This window comes from Molothrus aeneus, chromosome 6 (assembly GCF_037042795.1).
Source record: "Molothrus aeneus isolate 106 chromosome 6, BPBGC_Maene_1.0, whole genome shotgun sequence".
Taxonomy (NCBI): domain Eukaryota; kingdom Metazoa; phylum Chordata; class Aves; order Passeriformes; family Icteridae; genus Molothrus; species Molothrus aeneus.
In genome coordinates this window covers 53,343,263-53,363,448 of record NC_089651.1, presented here as the reverse complement: position 1 = coordinate 53,363,448, position 20,186 = coordinate 53,343,263, and the positions used below count along the sequence as shown (strand labels likewise).

General features: G+C 36.8%; 1 protein-coding gene across 1 annotated transcript in view; it reads right to left on the bottom strand.

Annotated features, from left to right (window-relative positions):
* TDRD9 (tudor domain containing 9) overlaps positions 1-17,629 on the bottom strand; it is a 42,318-nt gene extending 24,689 nt beyond the window's left edge. Inside the window, exons 1-10 of the mRNA XM_066552096.1 lie at positions 17,547-17,629; positions 15,087-15,167; positions 12,080-12,244; positions 7,650-7,753; positions 6,787-6,845; positions 3,813-3,864; positions 3,575-3,659; positions 2,787-2,844; positions 2,127-2,231; positions 334-431 (exon numbers count right to left, since the gene is read on the bottom strand). Of these exons, the coding sequence (XP_066408193.1) occupies positions 334-431; positions 2,127-2,231; positions 2,787-2,844; positions 3,575-3,659; positions 3,813-3,864; positions 6,787-6,845; positions 7,650-7,753; positions 12,080-12,244; positions 15,087-15,167; positions 17,547-17,624 (885 nt within the window). The 5' untranslated portion in view covers positions 17,625-17,629. The remainder of the gene's footprint in view (positions 1-333; positions 432-2,126; positions 2,232-2,786; positions 2,845-3,574; positions 3,660-3,812; positions 3,865-6,786; positions 6,846-7,649; positions 7,754-12,079; positions 12,245-15,086; positions 15,168-17,546) is intronic.
* Between the last annotated feature and the right edge of the window lie 2,557 nt (positions 17,630-20,186).

Genomic DNA, 20,186 nt, shown 5'->3' with positions numbered 1-20,186 from the left:
TCTCCTTATGGGAAGTGTGACAAAGTGTTTTATATGAAAAAGTAAGTTTACAATTTAGCAAAATCTGCAGTTAATTGTGTACAACAAGGGTTGGTTTTCTTTTGAGTGGATTATTTATTTCTAATCCACATCAATTTTACTGCTATAATTTATCTCCTTCTATAAGAAAACTATGTGGAACGATCTTTGTCAAATAGTTATCAAGTTGAATTCTAGTCATTCCTATTAGTTATTAGTAACTATTCCAATCACCTTCAGAGAAAGTAAAGTTAAGTTTCTCTGCTGTGACTACGTGAATTAAAGAAAACCTAATCCTCAACCCAAAAGCCTTACCAGCATCTCAGGTTCTGACTTCTCTGGAATACAGTCTGCCCAGAAGTCCTTGGGTATGAGCCTGTAACAGTAGCCTTTGGAAACACGTCCAGCACGACCTTCACATACAAGAACAAATCACCAATTTGTAAATTGCACAAGTTTTTTCCAAACCCATCCATCTACAAACCCTCTGGGCAGCTAAGCAGCACACGACAGCTGATGCTGCAGGCTGAGCAGTGTTCTGCTCTCTTGCAGCAGACAGGCCCAGAGGACACAGGAGGGTAGGACAAAACATTTTCCTTTTATAGGAGCAGTAACTAACAAAAGAATTACATAACTATTTCATTCAAATACTCTTTCACCTTACTACCCTCAAATCAACAGCCATTTTTCTCAGTTGAACAGGCATTTCCTATTTGACTCTATAGCTAGAAAATCATCTTCAATATAAACAACTTGTAAGCTACAATGATAAACAGCAAAATATCTTTATGATCTACTATTTACAGAAAATACAATGACTCAGAAGTCTATCTTCACAAAGCCAAACACCATTCACTTGAACCAACTAAATGGTACTCCTCTCTGTGGGACACTCCACTAGTGTCCCACAGAATGGGACACATTTTTCAAGCCACATTTTTAAGTTGCATGCACAAGCCCAAGCCTTCTACACAGAATGCTACTTCTCCTGGTTGTTGTGACCTTTGCTGACCTGGAACCAAATGGAAATAAAATCTGTATATTGGGGTTCAGAGGTTCACAGTGAGGCCTTGAAAGGGTGTGGCTATTGTTGTGGCTTCTGTAAGAAGCTGCTGGTAACCTCCCCCATATCTGACAGTGCAAGGGTGTGAGCAACAAGCAGCAGCAGAGAGAATGTGAGATGAACCGACCTCAATCCCCAGTTTCCATCTCTGGGTACCACTAGGGCAGAGAAGGCAGAGAAACTGGCGTGAGTCCAAGACTGGGAAGGACTGGAGGAAAGCTGTTTAAGATTTGGCTTTATTTCTCATTACCCAAGACTGATTTGTTTGGTAATAAAATGAAAATAATTTCCCCAGGCTGAGTCTGTTTTGCCTGTGATGGTAATTGCTAAGTGATCTCCCTGTCTTCATCTCAAATCCTGAGCCTTCTGGCATCATTTTTCTTCTTGTCCAGTTGAGGAGATGGGAGTGATAGAGCAGCTTTGGTGGGCATCTGGCACCCAGCTGTAATTGTAAAGACCTCATAATACTTAAAAATTACAGTATTTTTAGATCTGAAGATATCACTGCTATTAATTTATTTAGTATTCTTTTTGACTGAAACTAAAAAGATTTTGATATTTAAGAGGACTGTCTTAATAGAAGAGACAATATGGAATATTATTTATCCTTGTGCTATGAACATTGGTGCAACCTAGAAACACTGCTGTGGTTATTTCAAGTCATTAATAATGACATATACACATGAAAGTTCCTTTTACTGCTGCAGCTCACAAGCAGTCCATAAATACATAGCAGTACATATCCCCCCTATTCAGAAATGATCTGTGATAGAAAAATTGCTATTAAAGAATCCATGGTCTATGAATTTTAATACTTTTCAGTAAGATACAAAACACTCCTCTGCAAATATACTTTAGGAAAAAAAAAATCATTCACACAGAGTTGTTTAATCCCATTTTTATGCCCTGACATGTTAAATACTTATCAAGTATTAATGGCCAAAATAATCTGTTCTTTTTACTATTAATACAAGAAAAAGCAACAAAGAATTGTTCATGAAGGTCAGCTTCTACAATTCCTTTGCATTATCTACTGTCATCTTACCTTTTCTTTGATTGCAGTTTGTCTTAGATGCCCAGCAAAGCCTCAAATTTTGGTAATTAGTTTCCTTATCGCAAAACAAAATTTTCGTCAAGCAGAAATCTATCACTGCAAGTAAGAAAAAAAATCCTCATGGCAGTAGGAAGAAATACACCAGAATAATTTGTATTACCAGAAAAGTCTGAATAACTTGAGTAGCAATAAAAAGAACATCAGGTTTATAAACAATCAGACCCAAGATATTCTGAATACGAAACAAATTGGTAACAGATCTTACTATAAAAATAATAAATCACTGTAGATGACAATCATTAAAAAGCAATCATTTCTGCATTTAGAAACTCCATATGAAAATTTGCTTAAACTGATGCAATTATTTCAAAACATAGTCAGAATGTGATTAAAAATCTTAACTTGTGACATGAGGTCTGGCTCTGCTTGTTGCTGCATTTAAAATAACCCCTTAGTGAAGACTTAAGCCAACCTCCCACTCAGTAGCTCTATTTATTCATATATTGAGATTTCTCTGTGGTGAAAGAAATAATTCAACATGCCAACAGCACTGCTTTGAACAGTGACATATCCTGGAGACCAAACCTAGCACAATTATGGCAAACATTACAAACACAGTGTATAGAGAATTACAGGATTTAGACAACTTACCATACTTAACATCAGGAACTGTTACAGAGCTCTCAGCTACATTGGTAGCTAGAATAACCTGAGTTTTGAAACAAAAAATGAGCAAGGAATGGATAAACAAAAAATTACTTGCATTAATGTTTCTACATGAAAAATCCAAGTTGCTATGAAGAAATATAAATGTAGTGGCAACACAGCATTTCTGCTCTGCACAGTAAAAAAAGCAAGACCATGCAAGGACAACACAAAACCCCTTGTATTTTCTTGTTCTGAGCTCAAAAAATCACAATAATGTAGTGGGGCATTGGGACAGTGTAGAGGAAGAATGGAAATAGTTCCTTGTGCCTTTGCCATAAGGAAAGATCACACTATTGGCAGCAATAATCTCTTAGTAACAGCAGATGGAGAAAACCAAGGCAGCAGTGACAACGTGGGGCACAAAGTGTGACACTCCCCCATACTGGGGCACTGCTTTGCTATCCAGTGCCACCAGCAGCACTCCCCTGTTGTGCAGGTGCAGGAATCAACATGCACAAACCATTCTGAAGGATAAAAACAGCAGCAGGCAATGGTTTAAGGGTAACTTCCTCAAGTTAATGCATCTCTCTTGAGGTCTGCACAACAGTTAAAAAACCAGCTTGGTAAGAAAGGCCATCAGTTTACACACTGAAAAACTCAAGTGCTTTGTCCTTATAAAAAGGTTTGAGTTAGAACATCTAATATTACTTAAAGACATTATTATTTGCTATTACTACTCTAGCAAAAGGTTTCAAATACTTTTAAAAAAGTAATGATTTAAAAATATTTACTTTTCTGTAGCCAGGAACCGTAGCTGAAAATACTTTACTTTGCTCCTCCAATGTTGCACATGCATGAAGTGGGTACACTTGCCACCTAAAAAAATATATTCGTGAAATATTTACTGATGCAAGAATACTAAAGTTGATCACACTTCTGTGCTAAACCCTATTATGCACTTAAATCTCATACAGCTGAAAGACTCCTATTCAGGTTTAACTGAATTGAAACAAATGTGGTCTAACTTACCTTTGATATTTATCTGAGAGGCATGAGTGCATGTATCTTATTTCACCTAAACCTAAGGAAAAAGTAATCATGAATTAAATTTTTCATTTAGTCATCAGGAACAATTAAAAAACATCTACCTCAACTATTAACTGCCTGCCATTATTACCTCTTTTTTACCATACAATAAAATGGTAGAAGAATTAAACAGCAAATATAATAATAAATCTCTGAAAACCAGTGAGTCAATTTTTGAATAACCATTTGGCATGAATTTTACACTTAATAAAGATAGAAAGGCCATTTGACAACATTCCATTATTAGTCCTTGTTTCAGTTTCTTACAACTGACAACACATGCTGAATATCTGTCTGGTTCAGGCTAAAAAGGGTTATTTCAGCCAAAACAAGTTCTTTCAAAGAGCAGGGCATAGGTAAAAAAAAAAACCACAAACCTATTTCTGTCTTAGCCATCTCACCTTTGGCCATTCCAGTGCCCATTTTCTGGGGCATGCATTTCACATCTCCAGGAGAAATCTTATGACTAAGGGATTTTTTTTCTACTTCCCCGAATACCTCCACAGATAAACCTTTCTGAGAAGCTTAGTTTACTTCTTATTGAGACTTCAATTCCAAATGCCCCATTTTCAAAAACCTGTCCCACAGTGGACTTCCATAGAGATTGTTTTTAAAATTAAAAACAACTAAAAGAAGTTTGATTCATGTTTGGCAGAGCAGACTCTGCATCATCACTGTAAACAGTAATTATTAATCAGTCTAGTAATTACTGACTAGACACAGCAGGCACTATCTGCTGACCAGTTTCACAAGGAACAAGAGCTGATTGACCATGACACCTACAGAACACAAGGATCCCACCAGGAGACAAAGGTCTCAGAATGAAATGGGAACCAGTAACACAAACCTGTTTGGCAAACATACAAGGAAAGTAAGAAGTGCAGAAGAAAATATGCAGAGAAAATGAGATCAACACCAGCAGAACAGATAAAATTAGATCATTTGGAACATATTCATGCATGTATGTTAAAATTACAGTTTAACATGGTACTTTGTATCACCTGTTACCTACAGAGAGGCAAGTTCTGGAACCAAAGAAGAGTGAGTACTGAAGAATACTTACCTACAAAGAATCAGACTTGGTAGCATTACCAAAAAAAATTAAGCAATGAACAAGACAGGCAATTACAAGAGAAAACATGGCATCCTACTTGAGACAGCTGCAGCTCCTTTTGGAATCAGATTCTGCCCCATCATTGAGTTCCATGAAGACAGTGGGCAAAAATCACTTAACAGCATCCTCAGCACTGCACTGCTCTTTCTGGCTGCTGCTGCACACTCAACTTCACAAGTCAGTGGGGGTGTTATTTTTAAGGTTCAAAATGCTATGCAATCATTAGCACTCACAAAAAACCAAAGCATCTCAAATCAGCATCCTAAATGTGGATGTTAAATGTGTAAAAATAACCCAGAGCTCTGCCTCAGCTGCTGTGCTTCAAACTGAGGGCTTGCCTCCCCTTTTCTCCAGTTCTGTATAAAACATTTGTGAGGAAAATTTCAAGGGGTGTTTGCTAATCTTGTGTTCAGGATCAGTCTTGAGTATCCAGTTTAAAACCAGACAAGGTCAAACACTGAACAAATAAAACAAAAACCTGAGTGCACCAGCTTATTACTGCATGGGTTTTCACAAATTTACCAAATGTATTTAAACAAAATAAAAAACAAAAAGCCCAAAACAGAATTAAAAAAAACAAAAACAAAACCCAACCAAACAAAACAAACCAACTCAAGGTGAAAAATAAAGATTTAGGATTTGAAAATGCTAAGGAGTAATTCCAGACTGAAATGAAGCCTCAGAGGGACTGAGAAAGCCTGAAAACACACCAGACAAACACTAATATCAAGAGGCCAGAGGCAACAGATATGGTCTCCCAACCTTATTAATCACAAACTGGAATGGGCATCACACTGACACAATGAAGAAGTTCCTTCTACACATTAATTTTATAGTGAAGGTAATTCCAAGAAAGGCAGCTCTAATGCCTTTTAGCTAGTGGGGAACACTCTCCAAGGAAAGCTGCTCTGCAAGTGCAGTTTATCTTTCAGCTGGTGAGCTGGGCCTCCAGCCCCAGCCCTGGCATGCCTATTCCTAAGCTCAACACAGCAGGGAGATGACATTCATGAACATTTTACACGTTTAAAATGTAAATTAGAAAGTCCTGGTAGGGACAGACTTCACTGTGTCCAAGGGACAGCTGCCCTGGACTTCAATGTGATTCTCCACTTGAACACAACCAAATCTTTTCCAAGTTTTCAATTAACAAATGTTCAGCTCATGAAGTAAAAGAACACTTGAAACCTCCAGGTGACAGATTTATGATGTTCAGGAAAACTACTCTGCAGGCCAGTTACACTGCCTCTAAAATCCAGCCAGTGAGTTTAACTAAGAATGGCAGTCAAAACCAAAGCCTACAATAATTTCTGTGCCAGACAACTTAGGTTTTATTCTTCACAGAAGACTACATGTATAGCCAGTTTTCTGATCAATAATCTCTGTCATCATGTGTACTTTTGAGCATGCCAATCACACCAAGCAATGTACAAGGAAAGAAAAACGGGAATTTGAGCTTTTACAACAATTTAAGTGATGACCACACTATATGCAGATAAGGAAACACCTCTAAAAGAATCCTAGGAGCTTCATACAATAATTAATAATTGCACTAAAAAATTTAGTAACTGCACTTCTGTAGTTTAACTGCAGAATTAAATTTTATTATTTTTAAAATACTTAACACCTTAATTTTTGACTCACAGCTTTTCCAATTATTGCCACAATTAAACCAGTTTTCAAGAAAAAAATGCCCAAAGAGACCTCATTTAAGTATGTGTTTAATAAATCCCTGGAAGAAGTGCCAGCAGAAAGCTCATTAGATGAAAAATAACAAAAAAGAAAGTTATTAAGACATATACTTGCCTGGTAAAAACACGAGCACACTGCCACGTTCCAATGTACCACTGAAATTCTCCTTCTCCCTAACAAGAAAACACAGCTTCATTGGTTTTCAAGTCTGAATCTACCTCATTACCCCAAGTTATTTTATTCTGGAAGAACAAGCAGAAGTGCACACTTTTTGTAACATGCATTATTTAAACTTCCTGAAGAAATTTCAACCATTATTTGCAACTATGCTTTCTGAAAAATGCAAGGTATAAACACTAGAACCAGAGCAATACATTTAGTGTTTTTCTTCAAAACTATGACAAGACAGAAACTTTCTCAATCCACAATGAAAATAATCAGAATTAGGTTACTTAACACACAGTGATAGACGAAAATGGTAGAAGTAACTTTATTACATTTTCAGATGTAATATTACATCTTCAGATACTAAACATCAATTTACAAAACACAGAGCAGCAAAATCCATTATTTACTTATTTCACATGACACTAAGGCATTTAAACAGCCAGTGAAAATTAATACCTAGTTTTTATCCTTATCCTATTATTTCCCATGAAATAATGTATGTTTTATGTTACACTATAAAATAGTATCATTTATATTTATATAATTCTTGATCTAAGTACTCCTCAGCTCTGGTCTACAGTAAAGAATATATTTTCCATATGACATGGCTGCCCTGTATAGTCACTCATGCTCCAGGGCATGAAGTGCACTTTAGGAACACTGGGTACAAATCAAACAAATATGTAAAATAAGGGCAGAGAGGCAAGTAAAAATTAACTTTCCACTAATAACTATGGACTCTGCTGTTGCTTATTTAGCTTCTCATTTCCCCAAGAGCCACTGATTCCAGATCTTGAACTGCATCTTACCCATTGCTCCTCTTTTCCAGCTCATCAAATGACTGAATCAGAGCCACTGCCACTTGATACATTTTCTGTTCTATCACTGGCTGCCCAAGGCTCTGACGATGAAACTGTTTGGAGAAACAGGCAATGAGGTTAACACAGTATAACTGGCTACAAGACTGTAGCTCACACATGTCTTTCAATTTCTCAAGTGCTTGCAATTCAAACTGATCCAGTACAGAAGAAGTAACTTCATCTGATGCACTCATTACCTTCTAAACAGACTTTTTCTTCAAGCACCCTACAATTTTAATGCTGAAGAAATACTTCTGATATTTACCTACTTGGTAAATAAGCTTGCTAGCTTGGTGCTAGCAGCACCAGCCCACCCTCCATTCATTTGCAGAACATGCTCCTTATCCTGAAGTGTCAAGCACATGGGAACTGATCAGAACTCATGGGAACAGGATGACAGGGAGGACTTTGTGTAGGGAAGGCAGAGTGCTTCTCACAGCTGCTATTACACAGAGCTCTCTACCTCCCTGCACATAAACCGTGTTCCTCTTTCTCCTTTAAATTGTTTTTGCATTTAATGGGTTTTGTGGTTTTGGTCACACCCTGTCAAAGAATTACTGTTCTGTTGTACTCAACAGAACCATGGTGATTTTGTTTACACTGTTTTCCAGCATTCTGTAAAAACTCAAGGCTTTAGTATTTAAGAACACAAACCATCAAGTCTTCAGAGCAAAGACAGTAACTTAATCACTTTTCAGTTTTATGCTTAATGAACTAGACCTGCTATGAAAGAGGTCTACAGCATTACATGTTTTTTTCTTGCAGAGAAAATGGCTTTTGCTCACCTTTCATTCTCAGAGTTTCTCCTCACTCTAGTGCAAACTCCTTACTGAACCAAGTGTTTCAGAGAGCTAAAATCACAGATCACTTAACTATCTAAACTATTAAAATGAAATTAGTAATTTTTCTACCAGTTTCCCATTGTGAAGGAGCTCATAACAACCACAAAAGCACAGCTCCTAGCACCAATCTGGAAACACTGATTTACATCAGCATTTGCTACTGCAACTTCAGTCCTCAGCTCTATTAACCCAGGAGAAACCTTAAAAATACTTGACTGTTTTGTTCAAAGTGATGTTTGCCCTATAATATGTGAAAAATCTAAACAAGTTCTTGTCTGGGCTGCTCCAACATAAAATTTTTTGGTTTCTATTATCTCTACTTAAATAACTGCCAAATTTGTCTTTTCAATTTTGCTACTGACTGTATCTTTAGTATTCTCTAACAGGACAAGGCTTCAACATCACTCCTAATAAAAGGTAACAATGTGACAAACAGCAAATCCAAACCCGTCAGACCTGACTGAAATAATACAAGATACTCAGAACAGCTTTTGACAGCAGCTCACTACCTTCCACCAGCACTCTGACTCTAGTTCCATGGACATGAAGGAGTTTTTACCTTTGCAAGCCAAAAATAGTTTGCATTTTTGCTTCATTTCTTAAATTTGCATTTCATATCTCTACCACTCTCCAGAACAAAAGGCAAATATTTACACATCCAGCTTTAAAATTGCTTATAGACAGAGCCTTCATGCATTTTTCATGAACCTGTGTTTCAACGATTCCTTGGGGCTTAGAGGTCGCTGGTATGACAAAGTCATTTTTCTGTTAAGCATCCAGAACAACCTGTTTACCAAGCTCATTACACCACAAGAAAAATAAACTAGTTTTTTGTAAGCCCATGCTCACAAATTAAGCAGCACACCTATAAATGACCCAGTATCTGAGCAAGGGTAAGCCAGTGCTACACTGAAAAATGTTTCTCCCTTATTTTTATTCTTTCTTACAAATGAAGTAATTCAAGTAGAAAGCTTTATCTTTGATTCAGCTAGATGTCTGTCTAGCCACAGCAGAGGGTTGACTGCAAACATGCATATAGAAGAAAAAATAATGACTGGCATTTTTGTTCATCTTCCAAATCACAACAGCATCAATGAACTGACAAATTATTCAAGTCAAAACTACCCCTAAAAATTTTATTTTCAAGCAGAGTTTTAAAACATTATCACATGCAGAAATGAGTGATGTATTAAAACCAAGAGCTCTGCAGGATTCATGGAAGAATTCTACATCTCTACAGCAACATCCAATTATTTTAATATTTTTGAGAAGAAATGAAGACTCACACCTCACAGCCAAGAGACAATTACAGACAACTAAATTGATTTTGACTGAGATGCTTTAAGAAATGATTGAAGATTTATGTAATGTAGTTTTACAGTTACTACTTTTTAAATCAAAAGTAAACTTAGAAAAATTCTGTTTATCTAAAGAGCTATGACTGCATTTACTGTTAACTGCTGCGTTCCTTTATGTAGATTTTACAGGCTTTTATAGGTGAAAATAAAACATCAAGAATTAAAGCCTGAAGCCTGTACTTCAGGCAGTTATCTAACTGATTTAGATTTTAGCATGATTAAAGATGTGCCTCAGCCTCCATATGGCAGCATTAACTCATTAACTGTCTTCATACTCACATTCCACTTTCCATTTTATTAGGATGTTACACAAATCAACTTAGACTTTCCACATTTTAATTTTTTAATTGTAACTAGTATTCAGAGAAAATCTTCACCCACAGCACCATAAGGAACAAGATCCAGACCAAGAATCAGTGCTTTAGAATTCAATTTCATCCTTTTTTAATATAGATATTTAAAAAAAAAGAAAATCAAGAGCACTTATGTGCTTCTATTGTTGCCCTAAGTCACAAGAAACATCTTGGACAAACGTATTGTCCTCATCTTGCTGAGAAACAGAGTGGCTATAGATAGGACAACACAAGATAAAGATTCAGATTAAAACTTTAAATAAAAAACACAGAAAAAATAAAGTATAAAAAGGGCTAAGCACTGAAAGCAGTTCCTTTGTTCGTGATCTCTGAGGTGAAAGGTGTGCAAGTTGACATTCAGCTCCAAGTGCAGCTATGACAAATCAAATTTGACTGAAGGAAACTTCTTACTCCAATTTCCTGGTTATCTTTTTGTTGTCATCATCAAAAATCTTTTACAAAGCCCCATGTATTACATAATCTCCTCCCTATTATCTGACTGTGATACTAATGTATAAATGCTGATGGGTCAACTGCTATAAGCAGCTGAGTTTCTTTGTCTGCATCAGAACTCCAATGGCTGACAGCCTTTTATTTTACCTTGCCTGTGTTAAAGCATAACCAATGCCAATATGTACACATATTGCTTATGTGTACAGCATAAGCAATTATTTTCTTCTGGGCTTCCTATTTTATTTCACTATTTTATTTTCTGTATAACTGATGGATGAAAGCTAAATAATAATTGTATGTTCCCCCCACTGGTTATTTTTAAGTGCATGCCCCATGTCCTTCATTGTAATAACATTCTAATAGTGTTTTGCATTATCAAAACTGACCAATAATTACACCCACGTCCCAGTTATTTTTAGACTGGATATCATAATACAGCCTGAGTGCATTTGTTGTAGTCTGCTTTAACCTGTTTATTTTGCCTTGAACCATAATATTGAAAGAGCTCACTCAAGTGAATTCCTACACAGCTGTTTTTCAAATGTAAAACAAACTCCTATTATAAAACCACAGAAAACAGATCACACATTTACATTAATTCCTTCATTATCTGATGTCTACAGAGATACCTGCTATAATGTCAGAAACTCTAAAAACAAAATATACAAAATACATTCTGTGCAGCTTATAAGCTAGATTGATAAAGCAAAGATATCTTCAGCCAGCACCTACTCTCCTTAGGCATCAGAGAAGCAGTTCTCCAGCACAGCCCTCCACGGATCTGAGAGGTATCAGTTATTTTAACATGTTTTCATTACTCAAAATTACACATCTGCCATGGTGGCTTACATGGTTACAACAGAAATACGCTCAAAACTACTGCATAACATCTCTGGCACTATTAAGAAAAAAGAAAAGAACCAGGACAGAAAAATAGGAAAGCCTCAGCAGATAGAGAAACCAACTTAATAACATCAAAGTTCTAATCAAAAATTATTGTTTTCTCTTCATTTCATAGCACTTTCTGCCTTTAATACATAACAACAACATGAACCAACCCAGGAAATATTCCCTGATTTTTTCAGCTATATTCAAAGAGATCTGTAAATCTATTTATGTTACTTTCCACACACTCTTTTACACTGTTCATTTTGAATGCAACTATCAAACAAAATACCTCATCTTACTGAAATATTTCTGTTTCATGAAAGAAACCAGTCTACTCATAAGAAGACTCCTGTTTTATCATCATCTATTAATTCTTACCTAGAATTGCAATATAAAAGTGGCTATATGTCATTTTACTACACAGTTTTCAACTGACTATTCCAATTTCTATTATGTCAAAAGAAATGAAATTATATTCACAATACCTGTAAATCAAAAACGTCCTTCAAATCATCAAGATAATATTCTTCAACTGCAAAAGGTCTGCCTTCCACCTTAAACACACAGACTGGATTCAAACCATTATGAACTGGAAGTGCAAAGTAATCAGCTAATTCTTTAGAGTTGATGGAAGCAGACATCAATATTATCTGTTAAAAAATTACAGCAGAAAATTAAATGCAAAATTAATGTAAAGCATTAATTTTAACACAAATTGTCGTTACATGGGACTCTCCATTTCCTCCTCATGTTAAATGATCTAATTCTGGTTACTACAGATATGTAACCTAAGGATATTTAAGACAATCAAACTAAGATACCCTAATCAGCACCTGGAAGAGAATGGCTCAGGCTAGAATGCCTAGGGCAGACAACATGGTGAAAATTCAAACAGAACAATACAGTACTCTTGATAAAGATCTCACCACCACCCAAACCAGAAATGCTGTAAAACACAAAAGCATCCCCCCTACAAAACGACAGGAAAGCAAACTAATGAAGAGGGCATTGTACCACTGTGCTCAGGCACAAGGAACATGTGGAAAGGGCAGGGTAAACCAGGAAGTTTTCCAACATGATCATGAAACGAGAAATTTGAAAGGACATAGTTTTGCAAATATATGAAATCTGCCCCACTACAGCATGGACTGCCTCATGGCTCAACAGACAGTGACTCTCACCTATGCCAGGGCAATAGGCTAAATGTAACCTTCTCTGAAGGCTATCCAAACAAAATCCCATCTACATCTGCAGTTAGAGGCAAGGAATATCAAACTACCCCTTCTTCTAGGCAATCTTTGTAATCTGGACTCTAATCTGTGTGGAATCCTTCCAAAGTGGAAAGGAGTGACAGATTCTTTACAGAGTGCCTGAAGGGTCACATAACTGAACCAAGAGTTTGATGCAGTCCTGAAGCAAGAATTCAACAATCACGAATCACCAACGCGGCAGATGAACACATCACGAGAGATGGTAATCAAAGAAGACAGCTCAAGATCAAGCAGTCCAAAACCACTTGTGCAACACAGATATGTCCAAAGACCCACTAGACAATACCAAGAACTGTTCTTAGTCACTATGGAAACTGCACTGTTTGGTTTGACCCAATAGAGCCACTCTTTGTCTCAGGTTTTCTTTCAAAAGCCTATCCCAGCAAGATCAGCCTCAGAACAATCCAGCTTCTGCTCTGTGATCTAAAAATAATAATCTGCAGCAGCCACCTGCCAGAAAATCCAGCATAATTTGAACTGGTTAGTTCAGCAGGTAGATTTTGTCCTCAGTACACCAGAATCACTCAACTAACTCCTGTTAGTTGATGCAATGTTGAATTACCTGCTGCTTCTGAGGTCTGCAACTTCCAAACCAGGAAACTAACACCTCACATACATTTCATACTACCCTGAGTTAAAAATATTTTATTTCCTCTCTTAAATAGGGCTCCTTGCACCCTTTTGTTTCATGAATTCAGGGAGGATGGGAAGAGAACCTTACGTTTTCTAAATGAATTTGCCACATCAAAGCTCCCTTCCTTTACAGTTTTTCAGAAGGGGCTGAAGAGGAATGAAGTAGAAGACAATGGGCTTAAGTATATAAATTCAAAATGAATAGCCCATTCCACTCTGCTCAAGGCCAGCAAGTGAGATCAAGAGTTATCCTGTCTTCAACATTAAAAAAAAAATCAAAGGGACAGCCCTCCACTCTCTCAAATATAGGTCTCTCAGATTTGTACAATATTAAAAAACTGTCACCTGCAGAAACATCTGCAGAGAATGCTATAAAGGGGATAAAATTTTTCAGTGACAATTTCAAGAGACTGAAATGGAACTATAGAGAAAAATGAAAAATTTGTCAGGCACCTCTTAAAGAAAAATGTTGTCTAACAGAAAAGATGACAGGGCCTGTAGGGATTCCTGCCATTGAAACCAAGCCAATAATCAGAATAAAGGGCAAACTTCTCACAAACTCAGTTTGATCAAATTATTGCTCTTCTCAGTAGGCAGAGCCAAGTGCTAAAAACAGCTGAATAGTTTCACATAACTGTCTCTAAATCTAAAGACAAGAATTTTCTCTAAAATCAAAATCAGCATGAAAAGGGATAAAAAGTGAAAGATGTGAAGTGCACAGCCATGTCCTATGCCAAATGAAAGGGCACTTTCAGTGACAGCATGTTTGGAAGACCTAAAGATCAAGTTTGAATCAATGTTGATGGACTGCACAAAAGAACACATCATTCCTTCCAATGGCAACAGAACCAGCCAACCTAGACTTTATGTTGAACAGGAAAAAAAATCACATTAAACCATTACCTTGAAGCACTTAAGAGACATGCAGTCTCACAAAGTATCTGTAGAGTTCCAAAGAGCTGCACAGCAAGATACTGAGTTAGCTTAACTCCATCACTTTTACTTAATTTCTAACATTTCAAGAGTTCATTACTTTGAGACCCCAAAGACTAAATATGTCATGCTAAATGTCTGTGAACTCTGCTTTAGTACAAAGCAGAATTGTCCAACATGCTGAGAAAAACCTCTGCCAAATTTTACTACCAGTTCTGCCCAGAAATTACAGCACAGCATTTCTGGTCTTTTGCTATTTCTTCAGACATGCTGTCCCACTTAAACAAAAAGGCTCAGTATTTCCAGGAGTTAATGCTACCATTTTAACCAAGAATAAGCACTGCCCTCAATACCCAATATGTAATTCTAGTCAAATATCCTTTGTGCATTTCTTACCCTTAAGCAGGCTTTAGAAACTAATGCATTTTAACATGAGGGGAAAAAAAAAACCAAGTCTCTCAGAACACATTACAGCAGCCAGGAAAAGAATGCCCCTTAGCTTGCTTACTTATGAGAAGTGGCAAACTAAAAAATATTTTGGTAAAAAGTAATAACATGGTAATTCGTGGTAAATTCTTTAAAACAGTGCCTTCATAGATAAAAGACATGCAAAATTTTCTGGCAAGAAAAAAAGCAGAATTCAGTTTGAACCCACCTTCACAGACTGTGAATTTGTACACAACAGTTTACGGGTCACCAAGAGCAAGAAATCAATTTCTTCTGTACGCTCGTGCACCTGGAAGACATTACCCACAATTTAATTTTCATTAATTCATCCTCTTCTTTTTGACAATCTCTTACTTTCCTACTTTATTTTATGCTTTATTTTTGTAACTTGGAATAATAATACATTTTCATAGAAGAAAGCACCACACACCTTTTGAGCCTAGGCATGCTAGCAACATTTTAAAATCCCAACAAGAGTCTTCAGATGACTACAGAACCCTCTGTGAAAATCATGTCACTCTAAAGCTAAAAAAAATCTAGAATAATGGCTAGAAAATCAATCTGGAGCTCTGACCACTGGTTGTACTAGAGCTGACAGTAACAGATGAAGTCTATGATACTGATGCTGGGTAAATCAATTGTACTGTTAAGATCCCAAATGATCCAGGGACTGTTTTGGTTTGTCTGAAAATGAAGCAAATCAAATAGATGTGCCTCATTCCCAATGGCTTCCAGCTATGATCCAATACACAGCTTTCTTCTAAAACATTCATTTACACCCAATTCTTTATATATCCTAGCACCCGAGCCTTCTGCCTTGCTCCTTACAGTAAATACTTCTTCCCAACATTATCCATGATGAACATATCCCTTTCTTGAATTACAGTTTAAATATTTCAAGTGCAGCAGCTTTTTTTAGAGTTCAGCCTTCACAAGTCAACATTCATATCCTGGAAACTAATTACTATATTCTAATATAACGTAAACAGGAGACATTAAATGCTGTCCTGTTACAAAAACTAATTTAGCCAAAGTAGTTTTCAGGCTGACAGTAAGGTCTCGCTGTGAGAAGTCAAGATTTTTGGTCCTAGTTTGTTTAAGTATGGTCCTAAATGTCTGCAGTACACTGAGAAGGATGAGACCTGCAATTAAAAATGTTGTGGAGAACATTCAGTTGTCAAAAACAGTGACTGTGGACTCAAGATCACAATCTCTGTAGTAGGTGTGGAGGAAAAGGTGGCATATGAGCAACAGGAGGGACCAGAACCCTGGCTGGGGAAGAAAAAAACAGACACAGTCTTGACAGATGGATGCTGCTGAAAGAAGTGGTACAAGCCAATAACATCAGTTCAAACTACAGCACCTAAGAAAACAAAGATTGAAAAACCTCTGCATAAACCCATTCTCCTGTGTAAGGGGCCAGAAAACTTTATTCATTCATTTTCATATGTAATGAATAAATCTTAAAACTAAAGGAACAGTAACACTTCATGTGTGCACCTTCTGTGGTTCAGCTTTTGAATCTACATTTAACCTAAATTTCCTTACTAAAGGAAATGTTATGGTTTCCAACACTCTGGTAATACACTGGAGGGCTCAAATCTTATCCATGAAGGCCACTGATACAATTCCTCAGGCTTTGGGGGTTTTTTGCTCTTTTTCTGTTTGAATGAAGCATTAAGTTCTCCTTATACAAAAATGTAACTACTTGCTCAATCTTTTCCAGGTTTCCTGTGTACCATCTCAAATGCAGTCATGACAGCCTTGTTACTGTAATAGTCTAATGGTACACTAACTACTGTCTCCCTGATCCTCAAATATCCAAGAATTAAAGTAGTCTCAGCTACAATGTCAGTCACAGGATAAAAATTTTAAATGGCACTTATAAAAAAGACAATCTAAAACAAAACACAAAAAAAAAAAAAAAACCAAAACCAAAAGAAGACACAAAAAACCCCCCCCCAAAAAAAAAACAACCAAAAACCACCCAAAAACCAACCAAAAACTCCCCAGAAAAAAAAAAAAAAAAAAAAACCCCAAACGCCATAATCCTCTTCTTTATCCCTACATCCCAAGATGCTGTACATCCTACATGAGATTTACATTCATGGTTTGTGACAGCACAATTTCACATCTGACTATGACTAAAAGTCAAATATTGCTCTCCACATAAAAGAAGCAGAAACATATGTAAAAATATACGAATTACAAGTGTATTTTCTTTAGCTTCTTAGTGAAGTGACAGCAACAATAATGAATCCTCATGAGTGAACTGTACCCACAACCAGGAGACAGAACTTCCACAGAGAGATTTTTCAGGACATCCCTGAAGAATAAAGACATTTTAATTTACAAGTAGGTAAAAAGTAGCTGCCTCCTCCTGACAGGCCTAGCTGGACAGGTTCTTGAATTCCACAACACCAATTTCAAAAAACATTTCAAGGCACCTATATAAAAAATTAAGGACTCCCAAAAACCCTCCCCACACCCTCAATTCCAAACTTGGTGCTCAAAGGAACTCTGACAAGCCTATTTCAGCAAGTGTTACATTAGACAACTTATATAAAATATCTTTAAAAGTACATGTCTGCATTTCTCTTTTCTTGTGTGGTAAGAGACAAAAGAGGTTTTATTATTATGAAAATTAAACTTACATGCAGAAACTTACTTCATCAATGAAAATGTGTGTGAACTGAGTGAGGCTCCTGGCAGAAACAATTTTCTGAAGAAGAACTCCCGTTGTCATATACAGCAACCTCGTCTCCTTTGTCGAAACGTTCTCTAAACTTAACTAACAACAGTAAGAAAAATACATAGTAGCTGGAAACTTATTTATTGTAGTTAGTGTAGAAGCATGCACATGAAAGAACTCCAAAATCAAACACAGTGTAAAGCCATCAAAATTATTTACTCCAACTTGCACAAGTCTCCATAAACAAGTGTTCTTAGCAGAACCAATTAAATGGTTTTTCTTTGGGAGAAATTTAAAAAAAAATTTAAACTCTGAAGTTTTATGAATGAAATTCCTTGTTGGGAACTTTAGACTGAGAATTCTTCAAAGACTTCTAAAGGTATACACATACACCATCCTTTCCACTGATATAAAGAGCAAGAAAAAGATTTTGCCAAAATGTGGTTTGCTTACAGGACAGGAAAGGAAAGAGGTTTAAGTTATCACCAAGACCAGGCAACTTACTCCTGAGAGAAAGGTTCTACAACCCAATATGAAACAGATCTTTGATTTCTAACATACTTGTGTACCTTCAGCTATCTCAGGTGTAACCTGCCCAGGCAGGCAGAGCTGTGAGCACCACATGCAGCTTTACATCAGCCCAGAGCAGACACATGTGCACTCCATCATTTCTCTCTGTTTCTGCTCAGCTCACACAGCTGCTGGTGAGACAAGCACAGCACATCCACATACACTGTCCTGAAGACAGTTTGGAAGCACAGTATCATCTTAAGTCTTTGAGACTCAATAGCCTGATGAATCCATTTAATAACTAATTAATTCAAAGTACCAAAAATCACAAAGGCTTTACATATAAATTACTTTGAGAAAAACAACATACATAACTGTCTTGGTTTTTGCTGGGATAGAGGTCATTTCTTAGTAGCTAGCAGAGTGCTGTGTTTTTGGGATTTACTATGAGAATAATGTTGATAACACTGGTGTTTTGGTTACAGCTGTCACGTTTATGATGTGGCACAGAACAAAACAGATATGGGATAAGAGATGAAGCAGAAGCCTGACATGTAAGAGTTCATGTTATGAACAGCTCTATCACTCTCAGTTAAAAATCAAACTCCTCCAGACCTGAAAACTGTACAAAATTAGATTTAGGGGTAACAAAGAACACCTAACACACACAGCATATTAGGAAGCAATCTGAAGCTGCAGACCTCTGAAGAAAAAGAAACCTCTAAATGCACGCTAGCAAGCATACACATATTACCCTAAGTGCAAGAAAGAAAGAAAGAGAAGGAAGCAGAGAAGAGCCCAGCAAATATTGCTCTGAGCAAAGGACTCCAAAAGCAGAGAATTCTCCATGAACTGTCCCACTGTCAACAGCAGTGTGAACCCACTGGCTGAGGAAGCAGAGCAGCTCATGCAGAGACAGCTGTGGCCAACCCAACAATGCAATCACCATCACAGCAGCTTAGTGTGGGTACTGACAAGGAGCTGATCAGAACACCAGGACCTGTGTCAAAACAGGAGTGTGGCATTAAGTTTAAACAGAGGGACAGAACTGGGCTTGAAGCTGAGTTGAACAAAGCAAAAGGAAGAGACAGATTTAAGAGGAAAAACTAGATTGAGTTTTTTGCATGTTAAAAAAGAACAACAGATTGTTTACAGAAAAACCTGGTCATATATGCATTAAATGCTGACAGAGCTGACAAGTAAATGTAGTAAAGTCAAACAGATAGTATATATTACTTAAGGAGCTGAAAGGAAAAATGACATAACATAGTTCTCCTGCAACAATTTCAGTGATTAATAATGTAGACATGTCTGACGCAGACACATTATTTTCTGTTGGAGTCCCACCAGGATTTACAGTTGTTCAAAAGTACAAGTGGATTTAATTACAAACATTTAGCAGGAGACAGATAAAAAAACAGCAACTCCACTTTAAAAGCAGATTCTCTAAATTTCTTCAGTATGCTAGATATGCTTAAAAGTAATCAAGGAATGATATACAGTACTTTTTAATGCATTTTTAAATACAATTTGGATTTCCTCATACCTGGTATCCTACAACTCCACCAAGTGTCCACGATCTTTCCTTGCTAATCCACCTGGCAAGGCTGCTGGCGCTGATTTTCCGAGGCTGGGTAACAGCAATGTTGCAGGGCATAGACTGGGTCATGCAATAATCCAAAATATACTGGGGAATCTGGGTGCTCTTTCCACTGCCAGTCGCTCCTTCCACAACCACAACCGAATTGTTTTGTATGAGAGACACTATCTGAAACAATTTTTCAAGAAAACTCGTAAGTATATGAGTTTTAAAAGATATAAAGAATTCAAATATATAAACAAATAAAAGAACTCAAACCAGGTTTCAAACAGATTTGAAATATCGACAGCTTCCAAGCCACAAAGCAAGTTTCTTTAGAACACTGTGCCATCTTTTCTATCAGAGATAACTGGAATGCTACAGTGCATTAGAAGATGACAGAAAAGAATATGGGCACACACCCATGTACATATTTTACATGAATACCTATGAAGTGTAACAGCAACGTGTCTTCCTCTAAGGAATTTGATGCAGTGGTTTTGTAAAAAACACAGAAGTTTTGTACA